The sequence below is a fragment of the Vigna umbellata genome, chromosome 3, assembly GCF_029865625.1.
Source record: "Vigna umbellata cultivar VRB3 chromosome 3, Vumbellata_1.0, whole genome shotgun sequence".
In the NCBI taxonomy this organism is placed as follows: Eukaryota; Viridiplantae; Streptophyta; class Magnoliopsida; order Fabales; family Fabaceae; genus Vigna; species Vigna umbellata.
This window is the reverse complement of record NC_142167.1, coordinates 48,655,356-48,679,172: the sequence shown is the minus strand read 5'-3', so window position 1 is coordinate 48,679,172 and position 23,817 is coordinate 48,655,356. Positions and strand designations below refer to the sequence as shown.

The following is a 23,817-nucleotide window of genomic DNA, read 5'->3' as shown; positions in this document are numbered from 1 at the left end:
ATTTTTATTTTATTTTTTTAATCTTTGATCGGTTGCTCATTTTTAAGACTCTTTTTTACCTATTTACTTTAATAGAAGGTTTCCATATTTATTTATTAATGTAATATATTCTTATTTTTATTATCAATGCTCTTATTTTAGACCAATAACGAAATCTTATATATACATATGAAGAAATTTGTGATTTATTTTATTAACATAATTTCAAATAGTATCTTAATCATAACTTCCTATATATCAAATTATAAATAAATATGTTTTTATTTTTAAATCTTAACATTCCCTTTATTTTAATATTAATTTATTTAAATTGATTTTAGAAAAATATTTATATTCTAATACTTTTTTCTCTCATATAAACTATATAAATAAAATAAGTAATAAGTTTATATATATAAATAAATATAGCGTGAATCTGCTTCGGACATGTATAGAGGTTTTAAGTGTGTACGATATCTTACAAATCAGATACTTCTTATAACAGGTACAGAGGTTTTCTTATATTTATTTGTAATAAATATATTATTTAATCTAGTTTAATATTATGTTAATAAAAAATTATTAAATAATTTCAATTTTATTGTTTCGTATACGTCAAACATGTAACAATATCTTATACATAACTTACAAAGAATAAGACTTCAAATATTTTTAATATTTTAATGAAAAAATAATTATTAAAATATTATATTTAGTATGTCATATATAAATTATTGAAACATTAATTTTACTTATTTAGTTTAATAAAGAAAAAGGTTAAGAACACATATAAATAATATCTTAATCATAACTTTCTAAATTGAAATTATTTATAACTAGCGAAAAGGCAGATCACGCTTTTATATATATATATATATATATATATATATATATATATATATATATATATATATATATATATATATATAGATATTTATTATAAAAAAAATACAATATTCATTTGTATACAATTGAAAAAAAAATATTAATTTTCTTAAAAAGGTATAATATATCTTTCAATGAGTTTTTTTTAATTTCGTATAAATATATCATACATAATTTTTCAATTTTAAAAAACTAAAAGCAAAAAGTAATAATATAATATATGTATGACACATTAATAAAATATAATGTAGTATAAAAAACTGAATAAATAATCATAATCTCCACAGATTCGACAGTAAAATATTTGTTCTTTAAAATATTTTATTATTATTATGACAAATATTAATTATTACTAATATTAAAATTGTCATATTCTTATATTTTTACAATGTTTTACATTTTGTTTAATATTAAATTTCTACTTTAGAATTTGTACTGTATGGCTAAAATCTATCCATCATGCTAATCACAGTCTACAGTATATTGGAGGATAGTTCAAGAAAGACTAGGTTGGATGCTAGATACTGTACAATGTCTTTTGGTGTCTATTAACGCATGTAAAAATGATGATTTGATTTTCATTTTTTACATTTAATATATATTTAACCTGGACTCTCTAACAAACTACTCACTTAAGCCTACAGGACAGAAAGAAACTATTTTCCAATTTATGAAAGTGACTATTGAAACATCAATAAACAACAATACCACAAAGGTAAAATAGAAATAATAAATGTATAATAGAAATAATAAATATGTACATGAGTTATATGTTTAAAAATTACGACTTTCATTATTTCAATTACTTTATTAATAAATAATATTATCAATATTAATATTGTCATATTATTAATATTAATAATAATAAATAAAATAATTAATTTCTTTTACTTATATTGTTATAATCAGGTCACAATGGGATCACATAAAATGTTTAAAAATGATTCGAGAAGTCATCATCCTAGTTTGTTACAGGAAGATAAAAAAAAAACTTGAAAAAATGTGTAAAAGAAAATGATTTTTTAGATTTGATAGTGTATTTAAAATAGTGATATTTGATTATTTTAATATTAAAATACGAATGTATAAATAAAACTTTTATAAATGAGTTTCATTATTTAAAAATACTTCATCTTTTTAGAAATCACTTTTCTAGAGTTTTATCAATTGTTTCTAAGTTTTCTTACTCCCTACTCCTCTATTTGAATATTAGAAACGACTAGAGTAATTCTCACGAGCTCTTCAACCGTGTCCAATTAGTTTATTCATTATAATAAGTTGGTTTTCTATCTTTTTTCTTAGTCTCTTTGTTCTATCTTTGACATGTGAGTTACTCTACCTTGTATATGGTGTTCAAGTATTTTATAAGATTCTCTATTAATAAATGGTTCTAACGGTGTATCCTGATTATGTTTGTGTTGTTCCTAGAGTAGATAGATATTCCTATACGTTTGAGGGTATTTTGTGGTCTTTAACCATATTGATTGTCTCATAGGTGAGGGAAGTCAACTCTTGATTTTCTCTATATATCGAATTACTCTGTTGTTTGATTTTGGTTATGAGATTGATTGTTCTAAGTTCTTTTGGGCTATAATATTTGACGAAGGGTGTAAGCTCCAAGGGTTTAAATGCATGTCATGAAATAAGTGATGTGGTCTTGAAGTTCTAACTTATTTTAAGTGTATATGTTGGTTCGATTGTGGTTAATTCGCAATTGGTATGCTTGGTGGGTTGTTTGAAGCTTTGATGTTAGGATTAACATGATTAGATTTGCATAATTACAAAATTTCATTTTCTGCAAACTCGGTGGGCGAGGGGCTACGTCGCTAAACGCACCAAAGTTAGAGAGCCCACTGACTTGGTGGTCATTAGGTGAGGATATTCTTGCTGAGCAATTCCAAAGTTAAAGATTTTACTAACTTGATTGTTCCATGGTGCGTCTGGACTTTATTGGATGAATTTGGGAAATTAAATCCTTGTGAGCTCTAGTGTCACTTTTCCTACACAATGATTAGGATCATTGAGTGTTTTATTTCTAAAAGTGTTCCATTGTTAGAGTCACTAAGTGAGACTTTTAGTCGTTTGGTGAGTAGGCCCTCGGACACTATTTGTTAAGCGAGTGGATGCTTTTACTAAGTGGGACTAGCAAAGTTATTCAGATATTCCTATGATTACTGATTTTGGTGTGTGTAATATAATTTTATAAGTTGCTAAGGGACTTATCTATGTATGTAATCAGTATGAGAATGGTGTTCACTAATCCAAGATGGATCAGGCTTAAGTTCTTTAGTATATGCATTGATATGTGGATTCAGTATTGGAGGTTATCCTAACACTCTAGTAATCATCCAGACTTATGTAAAAGAGGATGAGTTATGTGGTAAAAGTAATGGGAGGTCTTAGTCTAGAGATTTTACCTTGGCCTGAATGGACAAACATTGTGAGTAGTAGGGTGAAACTCATTGGCTCTGTAGAGCTATAGAGACCACCACAATTGCAAAACTTGTCAAAGTCTAATATCATTACATGTATCTGGATAATTGAGTCTTGCCTAGTCTTTAATTTGTTATATTCTTAATTTTATGATTGCTTAGTGTGATGTTAACTTTAGTTTGGTTAGATAAAAATCTTTTATAGCTTATCTTTTTCTATGTGGTTCTGTTTTGTATTTAGATTTTTTTAAGGGTTAAATATGTTTTTCGTCCCTTAAGTATCACACGATTTTGGGTTTAGTCCCTACTCGAAACTTTGATGGTTTTTAGTCCTCATAGTTTTGAAACTCTTACTATTAGTCCTTCAAATTGGACGGCGTTAACTTTTAGTAGATGTAGCAAACGGCGAGACCACGTCTTATGCCAGCTTGCCTCTTCACTCTCTGCCACATTCGTCTTCTCCGCAGAGCCTAGCCTCCATCAGACCAGCCGCTGTACCGGACCTTCCGCTCAGTCCAAGGCGTCATCGGCGACACCAATCGTCACCGGGAACGTTGCCGGGTGCGGCGTCGATTTCTCCCTCCTTTCCTTTTCTCTGCGCGAGAGAAAAGCTCTCTCGTTCCTCTGCCAATCGCGAGAGCTTTTCTCTCGCGCGGAGAAAAGGAAAGGAGGAAGAAATCGACGTCGCGGCCGGCAGCGGTCCCGGTGACGATTGGTGTCACCGACGACGCCTTGGACTAAGCAGAAGGTCCGACACGGCGACTGGTCCGATGAGGCTAGGCTCTGCGGGAGAAGATGAACGTAGCAGAGAGTGAAGAGGCAAGCTGACATAAGACGTGGCCTCGTTGTTTGGCACATCTACTAAAAGTTAACGCCGTCCAATTTTAAGGACTAAAAACCATCATCAAAGTTTCGAGTAGGGACTAAACCCTAAATCGTGTGATACTTAAGGGATGAAAAACATATTTAACCTTTTTTTAATGATAGCTTTAATTGGTTTGAACAAATGAAGAAATAGGAGTTGACTGAATTGAAAATGAAAGAGATGCAACCATTTAGTTTCTTTAGGCTTGACCTGAATTGTATAAAACCTCTTTGAAAGACTTTAAGTTTTTTTTTTTTTTCTGGTTATAATTTCTTTAAGTTATAAAACCTTTATATATGTTTATGTTCTTAGATTATTTTCTTTTTTATTATTCATGATGTGATACTTATTTTAATAATATTATTCTATTAAAAATAGAATGTTAGGAGTCTTATAAATTAAATTTGAATTTGAAAGTCAATTTTCCAAAGAAAGATGTTAAGGCATTGTTGCGTCCATCTTAAAATTACGTTTAATTAAATAACTGAAGTTAATGTAATTTCTAAACATTTTTTTTTCTAAAAGTTAAACAAAGATGTGTTAAATACTATTTTTCGTTACTTACTTATTAGAAATTGAAAAATATTTAAAAAATTATTTATCTGGATCCAAAAATAACTGATGTTACTTCTTCATATTTCTATTCACAATATAGAAAATAAGCATTATGTAGTAATTTATAAAAATATTTGTCAGAGTTGATACTTTAGTTTTAAAGTTTTATACTGGTGCTATTTTTGTATTCTTGATTCAAATCTTGATTAGTAAATTATCTTCAACTAAAGTTATTGAAAAAAAATTAAATGTAGGTTCATTCAAAGAGTTGAACCATTATAACTCTGATTATATTTTAATCTTGTTTTTCTTTTTCATTACTTATTTGATTCATATATTATTGTTTGGTGATTTGAAGAATAAAGTTTATCAAAGATTTTAAAAAGCTTTTTAAACCCAATTAACCCCTCTAAACTTTAGACATAGGCCTATATTTCAAACACTCTTTTTTTCTCTTACTTTCTTCTTCTTCTCACCACAATTACATACATATTACTTTAATTTTTTAATTTATTTATTAAATTAAGTTAAATAAAAGATATGTTTTAATACTTTAAATACGAATTGTGAATAAAATATTTTAACTAATACTTTTATTGAAACTTGTTATACCTTTTAAAAATGATAGAAATATAGTCAAATGACGATTTCATTTAGATAATATAATATAAATCACTTAAAAATAAAAATAATGTGACATAATGATCTAGTTTAAACAGAAACAAAAATCCTTGTACTTATTAAAGTCAAATGTTCTTATTAAATGTTATTACATTACATTAAATACGTTTTACATGTAAGGAGTTACAAAGTTAAGCTTTAAATTAAACTATACTTCCAGTGAAACAGTGTAATATATTTTCTTTGATAATTAGTATAGTTTAAATATTTTTTTTAAGATAAAATGGTGATAAAGTACATATTCGAAATTATACAACATTTTTTAATATATGATGATTAATTCTAATAATGTCATTTCATAAATTGAGAGTCATAATGTTTCAATAATTAAAAAGGAAGAATAAGCATTTAAACAATTTTAAATATTTTTCTAACTTTTAAATGAGGTAAAACTATTGAATAGGGTAAGAACAACTATATTATATTTTCAACATCTCAAAATCGATAATTTAGATTATTTTTATAATATATATGTTCAAAAAAACTTGATAAAATACAATAATAGTTTAAGAAAAAAAAATACTCAGCCCAATAATATTTCACAGTATAATATTAAACTATTGAATGTACTTATTAGAATTAAAGGTATGGAAACCTTTTTAATAATTTATATTATGCATACATTATTTCAAAATAATGTCCTTTCCTATAAATTATTAAGGAATCAACTTCTAATTGATAAATGATGTTATTTAAAATCTTAACTGAAATGTGAAAATATATATTTAACAGGTGCTAATAAAAAAATTATAGTTTCATTTTATATTTGATATAATGTTATCTAGTAAATTGGATCACTTGTTAATGTGTTTATTTATTAAATTAAGTAATAAAACATATATTTCAATACTTTAAATATCGATATCAAATATTATATTTTAACTCATTTTTTATTGAAACTTGTTATATTTTTCAAAAGTAATAATATTTTCATTCAATCGTTTTATACTTTTTAAAAAGTAATTGAAGTCAAGTGAAATAAGGGTCAGTTAAAAATAATGAATGACTTTTTAAAGTGAAACAAAAACGCCAAATTTCTTATTTTTTATATATTATTAGACTACATAAAATACATTTAACTTGTAAGAAGTTATAAAGTTAAAACTATTTGATAATTTAATATTGGATTAAACATGTTTTTCTTTTCTTTCTAAAACTAGTATAAAAAAATTATCTTTTATTTATAAATTAAATTGTAAAATATATAATATTTGCACTTTAAGGAAATAACGTAAAATATTTTTTCCAACAAATAATATGAGAAAGATTATAGTTCAAATTAATATTCAACTTGTAAAATAATAAGATTTTACGATTTTACTTGTAACATAATAAAATTGTTAAGATCATCATCCAAATTGTAAAATTACGTTGATTGTCGTGTTTTTATAAATTACCCGCTACATCACTCGTTCACCTTTATAAGTGAATGAATTAAATTCAATAAAATTTAAGCCTAATTAAAAGTTATTACAATTAAATATTCACCTTTTTATCTAACAACATCTAATTAAAAATTAAATAATTAAAGTTCATTTTATTTTTTTTTTCCACTAAAACTTATTAATTCGCTGAATAAGGTTTCATGAACTATTTCATAAGTATTGGATCTGCGAAAAAGAAGATTTACTAAATTAACTTAAATTTAACCATATAAAATATTGACACCATGTCAACCAAAAACCTTAAGATAATAGATAAATAGATCGTCAACTCTTATTTATATCCAACATGAAATTTGGACTCATACTTAAATTCTTAACAATGAGTTCTTTATTATCCTAATCAAAATTAGGATTTAAACTATTTTTTATTGAGGAGATGCTTTAAATGATTTTTATGTAAACTATTTTTTTATCGAGGAGATGCTTTAAATGATTTTTATGTAATTTAAAGATTAAATATTTTATAATTTAATTTAAGAATAAAACAAATTTTATAATAATTTAGAGAAAAAAATATACGTTTAAATATTTAACAATATAATATTAAACTACAATTAAAGTTAAGTAAACTTTTTTGAATAATTTACATTGATCCAGTTATTAAAAAATCTTGTCCTTTCCTATAAATAATCGAAGAATTACAACAACATCATCACAAACGTCTGGGTTCTAAATTTCATCATCATATAGTGAGATATTGTTGTAACTTGAAAGATATGTCGAGAAATTCATTCATGTTAGGATTTTTGTTTGTAATGCTTGCTGTGGAAGCTTGTTATGGTATTCGTTTATCCCTTCATCACTGAATCTTATTTTCTCTCATATCTATTTGTATTAAAAAGATACAATAATCTTTGTAGGTCATTCATTTTCTACGGAAACAAAGACGCAGGAAAGTGATAACATAGTCGTAGTTTCATGTCGAACAAAACAAGACTGTCTTCGCAATATTCGCGCTCTACCTTGCGGTCCGTCAGTAGTTTCTTGCTCTGAGGGATATTGTGTTTGTAATCATAAAAACGAAAAATCAGGTATTTAAATTTAAATTAATTAAAAAATAGTTAAATTAAAAAATAATTTTAAACGTTGCTGTATTTTATATGTGGTCGAAACATTATTCATGATTCCAAGAAAAGTCAATTACTTTTTATAAATATTTTTTCTAAAAAGCATTCAATTCTCTTCACATGCTTGGATATTAGATTTCAAAAAGCACTTGTTTTTGTCATTCTTGCCCCCCAAAAGCTTGTTATTCCGTTCTTTTCCACTTATATTTTGTACATTAAATGCTTTATTTTATTTATTTTTATTAACATTAAAATTATTCAATTTTTGCAGGTTATGAAGGGAGCCAATAAGAGATGCAGAAGTGAATGATTATACTTAATGAATCATTTTAAATAAATGTATTTTAAGGTTGTAAGATTCAAGGACTTTCATAGGATTTTCCTGGCCTGAATAATATTGAGTTCATGGTTGAAATACATAAAAGTGAATAATACAATAACACCGTCGCTTTTTTTATATATATATATGTGAACGCTCTTAGTTTTATGTAATCAAATAAAGTTATAATTAATATAGAAAAATTCTTATAAAAGATGAATAAATAAAATAAAGAAAAGACTGAAACTTTTAAGCGAAACCACAAATATTTAAAAGGGTTTGTACTATAAAGAGTCCGATGTAATGTGAGTATTAAATTAGTAAATTTAATAATAGACTCAAATTTGAATAACATTTTTGGATTACCTTGAGGTTGTAAGTTTATTGTCTTTCTTCTATATTAAGAATTGTTAAGTAGAGAGTTCTAGATAAGACTTGTAAGAATGAAAATAATAGGATAGAAAGAATCTTGATAGAGTGAAGATAACATTCTATCTTAATTTTGAAGTTTATCACTTATTAGAAATCATTGAATGACATAAGATTTAGTTATGTAATATATTTTAGCTTATTTTGAAAGTACATGTGATAGGTTAATGTTTGAGTGCTTTATATGATTTTGGAGTAATACACTCTTTTATGTCAAATTTGAGCACGAGACTAAAACGACTAAAATTTATCAACTCATCTGTTTTTAAAAAAGAATTGTATTCTTCCATTTATATTATAAGATTGATAAGTGTATTTCTGCGGATAGTATGATACCATTTAGACCTAAATTAGATCAAATTCAAACTCTAACCTTTTAAAAAAGAATATTTTCAGTACATTTAAAATTTTAGGCCCATAAGCTGGTAATTACAAATTATAATACATGATTAAAATTTGAGAAAAAAAATAAAAGCATCATTTTAAGAAAAGAAAATAATTACAGAGATCAGAGTTTAGGAAAGAAAGCTATTTCATAAATACAAAAGCATGGTCATATTTCACGAACAGAAATGTATGTAAACTAATTAATTCTAATAGTTGTTTTAGCCAAGCGTATTTACTTCGTAAAAAAGTGACAGTCATGAAGAATGGACATTTGAAAATTTAACATATTAAACATTTAGCCACGCATCTGATTCTTTTCTTCTCTTCTGAATAAATCCTACTCCCAAAAGCTTGAAACAATTACATTACAGTTCTATATGATCACGAAGCAATTCATAAATACACGGCATACTCCAATGTTAAAACTTGACATGTTCATGTGAAGTGAAAATTTTACGTTGACGTGTCTTTAAAGCAATTTAGCAAGTGATGTACATAAATTGTGTTTCTTAATGTAACAGTACAGTCTCACTATAATGTTGTGCCCCCGCCATCCGACATTAGAGATGCAGCAGCTGCAGCAGCAGTAGGTACAACACCGGTTGAAATGCCTGGTTTGGACAGATGGAGAAGCCTGCGAAATTCACACCAAAGAGTTACATATATCAATGATCTATGTGAAGCTGCAAAGCTCCGATACGCAAAAAAAATGGCGTTTTCGCGTCGCGTCTGAAGCGCATGGCGGATACGAATACATGACAGAGGCGTGTATGACTGATAGGTTTCTTGGTGACAAGAAACCAAGACTCTCCTCTGTTTTGATGACAGAACAAACAACATACACTTACAGCAGAAAGACCTGGTATTATTATGTGGGTATTACAGAAAATGTTCAAAAGCATCCAAGGGAACAATCTCCCTTCTCACAGGTACAAACCTATCCACTACAAAGATACAAAATAACGTGTCTGTCCCAGACACCCGCTCCCCCTTAAAAAGGCAAACCTTCTAAGGAAACTCCAACTGCCTAATCATTTCCCCCAAACCCTCCTTAACAGTTATTCTTTGTTATTTTTTCCCTTCCTTTTCTCACGTAAACTTTCATAGTTCTATCAATGACACTGTCCGATATAGACTGTTGGGCCAGACTCGGCCATGCTCTCGGACACGCCGGAGATGACGCAGTCTATTCCTTGACAAGCTGGAGAGATCATCCAGGACACGCGTAGCAAGTTTAATAAAAAAAGAATAAGGAAATCAGAAACAAAATGGAGTCCCACTTGACTGAGAGCTTTGCAAGCGGGGTCCCACTCTTGTTCTATATTTTTTTCAATTTACCCATATCCCCGTATTTGTGCTTCATAGATGTGAAGGAAGATAATAAATGTATGGTATTATTCTGCAGACTCTCAAGGTTGAAAAACCACTTAAATGGATAACCGTTAACTAATTCTAATATGATGGTACGACCTTAGACAATCAGGACCTAAAAATATCAACCAAGCATGAAAAGTTACTAAAATTAACAATGCAGTAAGTCTGCTAGTTACTAGTAGCAGCTCCAGCCTCTTGGTGTGTAAAACATTTGCAATTGGTATAGAAAATTGGGCAATTGAGAAAAGAGATTCTTACGGTGCAAGGTATTCACAGAAGGATGATACAGCAGCAGCAACTTCAGTGTAGGTTTCAGCAACTGCAGGTGCTGTTACTTCGACCATTTGTATACCAGGTGTTACTGGCACCGCCTCGTCAGTTGCATGCAACTTCAGCATTTTATTGATTGATGAAACTGTTACAGTGATTTGTGCACCCCGGTAGAAATTGAAGGAAAATCCCACCCTCAGAAGCTCATGATCTAATTTGTAACCCAGTGTATAAAACAAACGAAGAACATTTTTGCTTGTTTTGCTTTCCACCATTGACCTAACCAGAACAGAAATTTGCTCTGCACCTGCACCCCTCATTGCACCACCTACATGTCTAACAGTCCTGGACAAGCCATCAATAAATCACAAATTAAATAGGTACTTGATTATGAAAAATAAAATCTAACAAAGTTTTGAAAGTAAAGATATATGGTTTACCACGAAGGTTCAGCTTGCTCTAGGTCACACAGGAGTCGAACTTCTGAGGTTACACTGCCTAAAAACAGCCCATAAAATCATGATTAATGGAAAAAAGATCAAAATATGCTATACTAAAAAACTGGATATATACACAAATAATTGAAAAGTACACAAAAATATTGAGGGAATCATATAAAAAGTTGAAAATATTTCATCTCTATTCATGAAGATACAATACAGAGAAAACCTCATCTTGGATAAGCATAAATTTCTTCAAAGAACAGAGTAAAACAACACCATGAAATCTAAAACTGAAGCCAGTACAAAAGAGCATCATGGGTCAAAAAAGGAGCAAGAAGCATGCCATTTAGATGGTAGTCCAGTGCAAATGCTTAAGGGTGCACTTGATGCACACTAAAAAACAGTTCATGAGAAACAACTCAGTTAAAGCAAAGTCAAATCCAAGTGTTCTGCTTTGTCTGCTATTAAGTGGCCAATACAACATAAGCAGTTCCAGACACGGAGTAAGAGTCCATGCTTGGTACAAGATTGATTGGGCTTGATGATTGTTCTCCTTCATGAGGTTTAGCCAAATTGAGGCCTTCTTTTAAAATATTTTTGGAAATTTGTATAGTTCTTCATTTGTTAGCAAATCGAAAGCACTCTAAATGAAATTATCACTGCATATACTGAAACAAACATTTAATAGAGATTACACATTATGTGGTTGTAGACAGCACTAAAAAATATTAAGTCGTTCCATTTTACAATGGCCAGAAGCTAATCATATATGGTTTAGGATTATTCATTGCAGACTTCCAAAGTATTCTAGGTATTTCTTTATAATTTGAAGTAATTTTCCAAAATTGCATTTGAAGAAGGCTTAGGAGGGAGTAAATTGGGAAAGGTTCTGGTGGAGCTGGGTGAAGGATGGTGCTTTTATGTTGCTGTTACGAAATAGAATTCTCTCTATTCTCAGAACTATTCATCTCATATGCACTTTTAACCGCTCAGGGGCTTGCTTCTTAGACATATAGCAATTGAAGGCTTTCTTGTAAGGACATACATATCCCTGTCTTCTAATGCAAGTTATTTCGTGCTAGTTTTCCCAGGATATTATTTCCCTCTTAGTAATAAATATACTTTCATAACAATAAAAAATGAAAATATTGGCCAAAAAATATCAAATTATTGAAATAAAACACTCACCCAGATGGGGACCACTCTTGAGACATATTTCATGTATCCTCAATCGTTCTCTCTGAACACCACATAGTCCTTGAAGAAGAATCTCCAAAGCCTCAACATGCTGTGAAGAATAATAAAATATTAAAAGCCAAGGTTGTCATAGACAGTCTTTCAACATGAAAGTTTCCTTCTGGAAAAATCTAATACTAACAGAACATATCTTGATTATCTAAAAGAATAATTATGGATAGAGAACAGAAAGAATGTTTACATTATTATTTCTGTTCAAGAAAAATTGTGATTCTATTGACTTTCATCAAATAATGTGTGCAAAAGTGGGTTCATGTTTGACAAATAATCATTTGTTTTTTCCCAAGTTGTCTGTGACAAATACGAGTGATTATTTCTTCCAATTAAGAAAGAAAAACAGACTTAGAATGGTTTCCATGAGACAACCTGTCTTTCAAGTGTAGATTCAAATAAATAATTATAATAAAGTAGGACAATATACCATCATGCATACCCAAGCTATTAGAAAATAGTGTTACTTTCTATAACAACAATAGCTTCTTCACACACAGGGGATCAACTTATTTTAGAACATATAGATTCACAGGAAAATATAGATTTGTGCGTACAATGAGAATACTCAGTGTCAACATATTATTGTAAACAGATATCAGAATTTTTTTGAACATTTTAGTAGAAGTGAAAATGATCAGTTTGGAATTTTAATATTTGAAAACTTTGTGAGAACAATGGTCTTATTCTCATATAATAAGCTTATTGTATTCAATTATTAGAGTGATATTTGAATACTGATGAAATAATCAAACACCTTTTCTCATTGCAAGCAACTGTTGAAAGATAATCTTTTTATTATGTGATTGAAAACTGATTCTATAGAGCTTGGAACAGGTCATTAATTGCATCTCACTATGATATATTCAGACAATTTGAACAATTGATTCTATACATCGAATTCTCAAAAAGATGACAGCTTAAAAGAAGTTTCAATTTTTAAATGATTAACCCTTTATCAACCATGATAGAAATGCATAGGCAAAAGTAGAGCTGTCAAAACGGGTAACCCGGCTCGATCCGGTCCGGCTCACCACGGGTTAGTCACTTAGTGAGCCAACCCAACCCAATTCACTTATTAGCGAGCTGAAAAAGTTTGAATCCAGCCCGACCCACCACGAGTTGGTAGGTTAAACAGGTTGACTCACTGACTCATTTAATTATAATTTTTTTTAAAATAAAAAAATTACAATTTTTTAATTCAAATCTAAATAAATGTCACACTAAAATGATGTTAAACTCCAAAGACAATTCAAAATAAAAAAAAGTATCACAGAATCCAAACGTAATCCAAAAACATGTAAAAAAGGCGAACAAATAAGTTTTTAATATTGATAATTTTTGTATCACTTATCCAATTATAATATTAGAATTTTGAATAGATAAATCTATAATATTTGTCTCTCTTGAAACATCTTCTTCTTTATCACCATCTACAATATAATAAAAAAATGATACTAATAATATTGAAACACAAAATAGTAAGTAATTAAATTAAATTAGGTAGGTTGGTGAGCCAACGTGGCTCATCACAGGTTCAACCCGGTGAGCCGGGTTCTAAGTGAGTCGGGTTGAAAACTAGTCCACATAAAAAAAATTACATTTTTTTCAAACCCAAGCCGGTTCAAACCCGTGGTGAGCCGGGTTGTCTAGCGGGTTACAACCCATTTTGACAGCAATAAGCAAAAGGTAATTAAGGTTTGGTGAATATAACAGTAGAATTTTTCAGTTAAACCTTTAACTCATATTTTAAATAATTTAGAAGTTAAGGACACAATGAATTTCCAGATTTTCCACAGTGAATTTCTCATTCACATAAACACACAAGCATTCTAGAGATAACTTTAACCATGCAGATAATGTTGACTTTAACCCTAAGAAAGTGACTCTTTTGACCGATAAATCATTCTTGTGATTATTTAGTAACTAAATTTGTTTAGCCTTTGCACTTAACTTTTTTCCTTTGTATTTTTTATTTGAGAAAGGTAGTGGCTACTCAATCCTTTTCCTGACCGTCTGGTGCCTTGAGCATTCCGTTAATTTATCATTATCCTACCTTGGTGGCAGAATTCAACACTAAATACATGCAACACACCAGCGATCAAGATCAGGATTCTAAAAATGGAGATTGTCATTAACATGAAACAGACTTATAATAACTCACATCAAGAGACCATGGCTAAACCAGATAAAATCAATTCAACAATACTTCCCCATACTTAAAAAAAAAAAGCCAGTTCCAATTAACAATTCAAATAAAACATAAACTGACCTGTGTCTCTATAATTCCCTGAACCACACATTCCATATTCGCTAAGCTCACCTGCATTATTACACAAAAGATATGCGTATTATGGAAGTCAAAATTGCCTTTCAAAACGAAAGATCTTACGTTTTGTGCATACTGTGAAGCAAAAGATCACAGAGAAGAAAAACGAAAGATCTTACGTTTTGTGCATACTGTGAAGCAAAAGATCACAGACAAGTGTTTTGTGCACTTACATGTATCTATTTTGTAATTTTGATTTTAGTTTTACTGGAACACTGTAATAACGAAGAGTGAAGAATGAAAGGAAAGCAGCGAAAACCTAAAACTCAAATCATAAAAACTTTGAAAACTAGAATCATTCATACTCTGTGATGCACATAAAGAAACAAATGGGGAATAAGAGGTTAATTGACCTGCTTAGTTTCTACTGAGATGAAAACGATGAAAATCTAAGTCCTCTTAGGTGTTGTCAATTGTCAAAACGCTGATCGAGGTTCTTCAATCTTCCGAAATAGCAATCTCTGCTTTTACAAGTAAAAGGGGAAAATCAGAAGAAAGTGAAGGAAAGGAACGATGAAACATTTCACTCCTTGAGCACCGCGAGTTTATGAATTTCTTCAGCACTATGATACGACGTCGTAGAATGTCCTTTTCTTAAATCCAACATTTTTTATGTTGTTTTTCCTCGGACAAATTCAATTTTTGTTTCTAAATTTTTTTAAAATAAATTAGTTTTAAAACAACAGATTTTCTCTTTGTTTGGTGTGCCTAGGTCTTTGTAACCGAGGATCTCATTTTTGCCGTGCTGAGTTAATTGAGGTTTTTAAAACATTATAAAGTGAGTCATTGTCTCTCCTTATTATCCTTAGACAAATAGTTAAGCTAAAGTGCCAAATCGGGAGATTAAAAGGATCATTGAGAAAAATGTGTCATCATCTAGAAATGATTGGTATGTGAAATTAGATGACATTTTGTGGATTTACCAAACTGTCACGAAGATTTCTACAGGATTAACTCTTTTTCAGTTAGTTTATGGAAAATCATCTCATCTACAAGATAAACATATTTTAAATCAGATGGTAAAGGCTTAACTCTAAAGTGGGTGGTTGTACCACAGATAGAAGCATTTTACAGCTTAAGAAAATCTCAAACACCTAGCATCACACTCAAACGTCACAAAAATATCATTTATTGATTTATTGACATCGCGTCCTTAATATCATCTGTTTTATAATTTTCTTTGTCATCTAAAATCGTATATGACATTTTCGATAAAGAAAAATCCAAAGATGAAGAAGACATAAAAAGAAAGCATATAAGAAATTAGAAGAAAAAAGTTTACCACATCACTCAATAAATCAATACAAAACGGAGAATAGTCTTTAATTTGGTGTTTCATTACATTAAACTGAACCTTACGTGCACATCTATCTTGATACATGCTGCCATCATGAACGTTCTTCCCAAGATAATAGTGGTCGAAGTCATTCTTTCATCATCTTTCATGTTCAAATGTAGAAATAGGCAAAAAAAAAAGTTAATTTGTCCACACAAACAAACATGTCCTCAAGCATTCCCGGTGGGTTAATTGTGCTATGATTGACAATTTGAATGACCATACTAAATGTCTTTAAGAGGTCTAAGAATAAAAGTAGTAAAACTTAATAAACATTACATTTATAAAAAGCTCATAAATCTAACATTGCTTTTTAATATTAGAATAATCTAATATTATTATTTAAAATACAATATCAATTCTAAAATATTATTTTTTAGAGTTTAATAGTTAACAATTTGTTTTCATTTGTTAAGTTATTTATTTATTAAATTAAGAAAATAAATAAGTGTTTCAATATTTAAATGACTTATTAAATAATATTTCGATTATTATTTTTATTAAAATTTGATATATTCGTTAAAAATACTTTATGTTTATTCTTGAATTGTATAATACATTATTAGACTGCATTAAATAAGTTTTAAGTTTAATCATTTCAGAGGTCCTATTTGTGCATATTCATACCAATTAGGTCATCGTATTTTCAAAGAGTTCAATTAGGTTCATTTTTCTGTAAAATTGAGTCATATATGACCTTGCCGTTAAATGTTGTGGACGACGTTAAATTTGGTGTCCGGTGGCATGCTGAGCTAATAATTAATAAGCACATGTCTCATTATGTGGATTTATTTTATTTTAAGTTTAAAATAAGTTATATTTTAAAAAAATAGAATGTTATATTTATTTATGGAAATGAAATTAAAACGTATTAGGGTTAAGTTTGGGATTTTGTGGTCAAACTTTGAGTGTGTGCGAAATTAGGGAAAATTGGAGAAAATAGGGTTAGTGAGTTTGTTGTTCTTGTTCGAAATTAGGGAACATAGAGTTTTAGTAGAAGAAAATGAAGCAACTTGAGTAGCAGAAGGAGAACCCCCAATCATAGTTCCTTTAAACTCAGTAGTCGTAGTTGGGTACTGACTCAACCTTATACACTCCTTGATCTCATCCCCTACAATTTGACCCACCATGGTAGCTGGCAAAAGATGCACATTGGCAAGAAGCTCTTCACCATTCTCGGCAGGGTTAGTGAAAATCATTCCCAACCCACCGGCAAGCTTCACTGCACTCCCCTTCTCAACCCTAGCATTCCCACCCCTGTCGCAAACAACAATCTTCCCCTACACTTTAGAAGGTAGCAAAACAGTAGTGGACGGACCGGGCCCTGAGTTCTCAGCAAAACACGAAACTAGAACATTGTGACGAGCAATGCCGAAAGCTCCCAAAGCGATCGAATCACGGAAATACTGCGGTGAGTACCCTGACTCGCCGACAGAGAGCAAAATCACGTGAACTCCATCGGCGACAACCTCGTCCATTGTGGCAAGAATATCATAATCAAAGCAACCATATTTTGAGTTAGGGATTTTGAGCTTTAGATTGAGGGATTTAATGAAATCCAAATTGTTTTCCATTCGTATTTAAAATAAATCCACGCAATGACTTCTTACTGTGCCACGTGCTTATTAAATGCTAGCTCAACATGTCACCAAACAACAAATTTAACGTCGTCCACAACAATTAACGGCAATGTCATAATTGACTCAATTTTACATAAAGAGGATCCAATTGAGCTCTTTGAAACTACAATGACCTAATTGACATGAATCTAATTGTGCCACGTGCTTATTAAATGCTAGCTCAACATGTCACCAAACAACAAATTTAACACTGTCCACAAAAATTAATGGCAAGGTCATAATTGACTCAATTTTACATAAAAAAGAACCTAATTAAGCTCTTTGAAAATACGATGACCTAATTGACACCATTAATAACACAATTAGGGACTATAAGTTTTACCTCTAAGATATTTAATAACATTAATTGAACTATATGAAATGCTGTATTTATTACGAAATTACTTACATTACTATTTCGTTGTCGTTTAGCATGTTGCATTTAATAAGAACTTCACATTTTTCCTATAAATAATCAGAGATCAACTTCTTGTAAAACTATCACCATATTATTATAACGAACATCAAAATTTCAAAATTTGCAAGATGAAAGATATGTCAAAGAATTCATTCATATTAGCATTCTTATTTGTAATTCTCGCAATAGAAGTTTATTATGGTATTTATTTTCTCTTTATTATCCTATGCTTTCTGAATATTATTTTTTTTCTTGTGCATACCTTAATAAAAAGATGCAATTATTTTTACAGGTCATTCACTTTCAATGGAAACAAACAGAAAAGATGGTGTTATAGTTGTATGTCCATGCCAAACAAAGAAGGATTGTATTCGCAATATTCGCTCTTTACCATGCGGTCCGTCAGTAGTTTATTGTTTCGAAGGGTATTGTCGTTGTAATCATATAAACCAGAAATCAGGTATTCAAAATTGGTTTATTAAAGAAAATATTCTCGTATGAAATTCAAGTGTTTTTATATTTTTAAAGAAAATAAGATTATGTGGATAAATTGACTATTATCAAATTAAACGAATATATATGATATTCTTCTACGTTAGTTAGAAGAATTTTTTTAATTTCTTTCGTAGTAGATATTAATTTTTAGTATTCAGAATTGTTTAATTGTTTTTGTTGAAAGTCCCTTTTATGATTTTTCATGTGAATTAGGTTTGCGCCCATTTTTTTTTATTTTCTTTTAATAATAATTTTCATGTAAAAACATTATGTTTAGCAGAAATTTATAAAAAAAAATTGTAAATGTTTTCAGTGTTCTCGTGATATATTCTACATTAAATGTTTTATTTTATTTAGTTTTATTGACATTATAATTATTCAATTTTGCAGGTAATTTGTTTCCGAGAGAGCCAATAGGAGAGGCAGGAGTGAATGATTCTACATGAAACATTTTAAATAAATGTATTTGAAGGTTGTAAGATTCAAGGACTCTCATGGGATAGTTCTAGCCTAAATAATATTATGAACTGTATGGCCATAATTGAAATATATAAAAATAAATAATAAATCAAAAAGTTTCATTTTTTTTTCATGCCCATAATGCACTTTAAGAGCTTCCAATAACTAAACCAATTTACGATTGTCTAAAGGTAAATCACCTTTTTTTTTTTATCGAATTCTAATATTGTCTAAAGGTGAATCAACTTTTTTTACTAGCAAAGATAAAAACAAAACAAGATTAGTAATACTGTAATTACATATATTCATTGAATGATTAAATATAAAATTCTTTTTATGTAGAAAATTTATATTCTATAACATTCACATTAAAACATAAAAAAAAAAAACAAAAAGAAAGTGTGCAACGATTTGCAATACACTTATATCTTGTTTATTGTATTTTTTTACAATTTTTTTCCTTAGAAGACAGAGCTTCAAAGTGTCAAGGTTTTCCATTAAAGCTTTCAATCAGCAAACACAATATATCCTCGTTGTGGGTTAGCTACGTTGGTTGATATTGAAGCATTTGTTCAATCATATTCATATTACTCATTGTTTATATTATATATTTAAGACTAGATACGACTTAATTGTTTAATTATTGCAAGAAATAATATTTTAGTTATAAAAAATTTTAAAACTTATTTAGTTCTTATTTTCACATAAAAATCTTAAAATCTTAAAATATTTTTGGGTTTGAGGTAACTCTTAATTAATTATGAGGAGTTTTATTATAAGAGAAAATATGCATTGAAAATCATTAAAGATACAAATGTATTTCAATAAAATAATAAGCTAGCATTGACTTTTGGTATACCTCTTAAAAATTCAAAACCATATCAATGGTTGATTTGACTGTTAATCTATTTATTTGTGACTAGTCATGATCTTGCTTACTTTATCCATATTTTATCTCAATTTATGTAGAATCATCATAAAAAGCATTCGAAGACAACTTTAAGGGTTATTAGATATTTCAAGAAACATTTGGGACAAGGTATTTTGTTGTAGTCTCACAGTAAACTGGAATTGTAAGGATTGTGTGATTCATATTGGGTAGGTTGCCCATTTATAAGATTTTCTTTGACTGGTTAGATGGTACTTATTGGTTCTTCTCCAATAGTTATGCCACAAAAGTCTTCTTATACTGGCTAAAAAAGGTTTTTTATAATAATTTTCGAACCAATGTTTCTTGTGGTCACCATTGGATTTTTTTCCTACATCTTTGGGCCCATAGTGGACACCAAAATGTTTATGATGTTGAGGTTAATCTTTTTCTCAAAATAGTCTCTAAAACTCCAAGCTCGAGTTAAAGTTCTTTCTTCTTTTCACACTAGATGTTGTTCGGTTAAGTCGAGGAACCAACAACCTGAATACCACAAATTTATATTTATAGATACAGGGTGAGCTTCTGATTAGTGTTCACCTAATTATGACCAAATAGTAATGATCTAGCTTAGTATTAATGTAATTACATTTAACGTTAATCTTTACTTGGCCAATCGTTCAAGTTCTCAACCGACCACAATAAAAATGTAGGTTGATTGACAGTATAATTCTTGGATTGACTATCGATCATAATATACAGTATAAAATATATGTATATATATAGTTATATTATTTTGAAAAAAAAAAGCTTAATAGAGATTCTAATTATACATTTAAACATCAATTGTATAACTATATAACTTAATATTTATTTTAGGATTATCTATTAAGTTTAATTAATGTTTTGAAGAATTAAAATTTATTTTATTAAATGATTAAATTACAAACTGTTAACAAAATAATTAAAATATAAATAGATATGATATAAGATAATAATTTTAATAAACTGATAAAATTATATTAAAATTTGCATTTAGTTATTATAATTAGTATCATTTATACTGTGCCAGATCCAAATACATTAAATTAAAATATTATGGATAAATAATCGGTTCAGTTAATAAATATTGAAATATTATAATTTAATATGAAAATTTTAATTTTATAAATTTTTTTAACACTGATTTAGGTAATTGAAATACAGTTAAATATACCGTATTGCCATGTTTATAAAACGAAACGTTAGTTAGTCTTTTTATTTTACAAATTTACAATCTCTGTCTGTTCTTTCAGAACTAGTAATATTAGTTTATTTTAGCAAAAACACTTCATAATTAATACAAGCATGATTAATTATTAAATACATATTAATAAAAAACAGAGTTTATTAGGAAAAAATTAAATTTACGTGTTATCTACTTAATTTGAAGAATCGATTTCAAATAAAATAAATAAAGAATAAATCATTTTACATGCTCTTTATTTATTTGAAACTTCATATATCAAATATGAATCAAATATTACAACCGAATCTTCCATAAACTAAATTAAATGCATTAAAATTATATTAATTCAATGAAGTTGAAAATGTAGAAAATAATAAATTGTATACACGAAACCATTTCGAATTTGAAGTATTGAAGAAATAATGTTTCCTCTGACACTAATATCAACTCCACCCTCTGCTATAAATATTCAAACCAACAATGGCACACCATGAAAACCCCCTTCTCTCTATTTACACAAATTTCATCATCTCTTCATCAATAATAATCCTAAAAATCACAACAACCTAGGAGATATGTCAAAGGTTTCGTTCAGTATCGCATTTTTGTTCGTCATCATTTTTTGCATGGAAGCCACTCAAGGTGTGTATTTGTTTTATATTTATCTTCCATGTTTTATGTAATATTCTCCTCGTATTTCTTATATTAAAATCATTTTTGTGGGTCTTTCATTATGCAATATATATTCTTATATTAAAATTTTTTTTAGGTCTTTCCTTCTCAAGGATAGAAACAGAGAAGGTTGGAGTGGTAGATTCATCTCAATGTTTTACCAATCAAGATTGCATTCGCTTTACTCCATTTCTGAATTGCAAGGGATCAAATGCGATTTGTAGAGATGGTGTTTGTGTTTGTGGAGGAAAAATTATGTAATATGAAAAAATTGAGTGAAATATTCATTTCAATGTTTTACATCTCATAACTATGTATGAATAAAAATGTTAAAATGCGTTTATTGAATTATAAAATATTATTTTGGTCTCTATTTTTTTATGTATTTGTTTAATTTGATTTTTTTTTCACATTTAATATTGCTTAATTTTTGTCAGATTTATTAATTTAGTTCTTTTTGTCAGATTTTCACTTGTAAATGTCACTATTGTTTCACGCTCGTGGTGGTTGTGTCATTGTTTTTTGTCCAATTCAATCTTTATACTCGTTATTTTGATTCGATCCAGTCTTTTTTACATGGAATAATTTTTTTCCTCTTCAAATATGTATTAGTATAATTATTAGCAGTAATAATTTTTATGGATAGAAAATATAATTAATAAGAAAATTATGGCAAGTTTAAAAAAATTATGATATAATTTCAGAAGGATGGGTTAAAACTTTTGAGAACCTATTTATAGAAGATTTTGTAAATAAAACAAAATAAATAAATAAATAAATAAATGAAAACAAAGGGATAAGGCATCCCACGATGCATGCAACGACTCAAGGAGGATCAGATAAGCTCACTTTTGGTGATGGTAGATTGAAAAATTAATGTAATAAAATAATATTAAAAAGATAAATATTAAAAAAATTAAATAGTATAAAAACTTGGCCTATAAATAGCCAAGAGGGAGATGGATTATGCACAATAGAGAAAGGGAGAGAAAATCGGAAAGGAGAGAAGAAAGAATTAGGAAGAAATTTTTAGTTGCAAAAATAGTAGAAATTCTAGAAGGTTTTCGAAAGATCAAGAAAATAATTATGAAAAAGAGATACAGGACCGAACATTTCTAAGCTTTTATATAATGATTTAATATTGTTGTATAACTATTCATGCCTTGAATTTTTGTGTTAATATTATGTGTTATTATTTTGAATCTATAAATAAGAAATTTGTTAAAAACTAGTTGATGAAAACTTTGACCAATGAAAGACGTAATATTTAAGTTGTTTATTGAGACACGTGTCTCTTTCTTAGAAGTCTACTCGACGAATTTTCAACTTATTTTTATCAAATAAATTATATATATATATATATACACACACACACACACACACACACACACACACACACACATATATTGTTAAGTTGTATGCAACATACTCGGTTGAGATGAAAATTTGTGATGAATTCATGTTATTATCTTGGATATGAATTGATGAATATGAGCATGGTGTAAGTCTTGTGGAGAGATTCTATAGTGACATGGTATGAATTGATGAATTTGAACATGATATGAATCTCGTGGAGAGATTTTGTAGTGGCATGATATTAGTGTACACATTGATGTTGAAGCTCGTGATGTGAAGGTCATTCCAATACTCTGATAACTTTCCAGTCTTAAGTGAAAATGATGAGTTATGTGGTGAGAAAGACATGAGGTTCTAATCTATGTGCCCGTTTTGGACTCACATAGAGAAATATACTCAGAGTGAAGGAGTGCATCAAGTGTATATTTGACTTAAGGTGAAATCTACATATGAATGATTCATCATGTTATACCGGATGATTTTGAGCGAGTATAATATGTGCATGGATTTATAACCTAATCAATACATTAAGCCTTCCTAAGATCTTGTTTATCGTATGATGGTTTGAATTATTACTTATTAAATGCAATTATGTAAGATGATAAATCTTTTATTATGACCATAATGTGTAAATTTATATAAATTTTATTATGGTTAT

At 28.8% G+C, this 23,817-nt stretch overlaps 1 protein-coding gene and 3 long non-coding RNA genes across 6 annotated transcripts; 3 read left to right on the top strand and 1 right to left on the bottom strand.

The window, feature by feature from the left end:
• Positions 1-7,504: 7,504 nt before the first annotated feature.
• LOC148202811 (uncharacterized) lies at positions 7,505-8,348 on the top strand. Its single transcript, XR_015784801.1, has 3 exons — positions 7,505-7,622; positions 7,703-7,873; positions 8,181-8,348. It is a non-coding gene; the product is annotated as an uncharacterized LOC148202811 (long non-coding RNA).
• Positions 8,349-9,395: 1,047 nt separating this feature from the next.
• Positions 9,396-15,272, bottom strand: LOC124849244 (mediator of RNA polymerase II transcription subunit 18). Of its 3 annotated transcripts, XM_047327157.2 has the most exons (7): positions 15,062-15,272; positions 14,882-14,923; positions 14,652-14,702; positions 12,320-12,419; positions 11,129-11,186; positions 10,677-11,033; positions 9,396-9,678 (listed from the first exon to the last, which is right to left on the bottom strand). In XM_047327157.2, the coding sequence occupies exons 3-7, from the start codon at positions 14,685-14,687 to the stop codon at positions 9,576-9,578; spliced, it is 654 nt and encodes a 217-aa protein (XP_047183113.1). In that variant the 5' UTR covers positions 14,688-14,702; positions 14,882-14,923; positions 15,062-15,272; the 3' UTR covers positions 9,396-9,575. The 3 variants fall into 3 exon arrangements, with proteins under 3 accessions (XP_047183113.1, XP_047183110.1, XP_047183114.2); XM_047327154.2 differs by lacking the exon at positions 14,882-14,923 and having other exon boundaries at positions 15,062-15,271; XM_047327158.2 differs by lacking the exons at positions 14,882-14,923; positions 15,062-15,272 and having other exon boundaries at positions 14,652-14,708.
• Positions 15,273-18,158: 2,886 nt separating this feature from the next.
• Positions 18,159-19,168, top strand: LOC148202810 (uncharacterized). Its single transcript, XR_015784621.1, has 3 exons — positions 18,159-18,282; positions 18,374-18,541; positions 18,967-19,168. It is a non-coding gene; the product is annotated as an uncharacterized LOC148202810 (long non-coding RNA).
• Positions 19,169-21,638: 2,470 nt separating this feature from the next.
• Positions 21,639-22,159, top strand: LOC148202809 (uncharacterized). Its single transcript, XR_015784882.1, has 2 exons — positions 21,639-21,773; positions 21,901-22,159. It is a non-coding gene; the product is annotated as an uncharacterized LOC148202809 (long non-coding RNA).
• The last annotated feature ends 1,658 nt before the right edge of the window (positions 22,160-23,817 follow it).

Coding starts and splice junctions, on each gene's coding strand:
- LOC124849244 (XM_047327158.2), bottom strand. CDS start 14,708: ATGCAGGTGAGCTTAGCGAATATGGAATGTGTGGTTCAGGGAATTATA. Junction 11,187..12,319: donor CAAGAGTGGTCCCCATCTGG/GTGAGTGTTTTA, acceptor GGCTGTTTTTAG/GCAGTGTAACCTCAGAAGTT. Junction 9,679..10,676: donor TTCTGTGAATACCTTGCACC/GTAAGAATCTCT, acceptor TGAATTTCGCAG/GCTTCTCCATCTGTCCAAAC.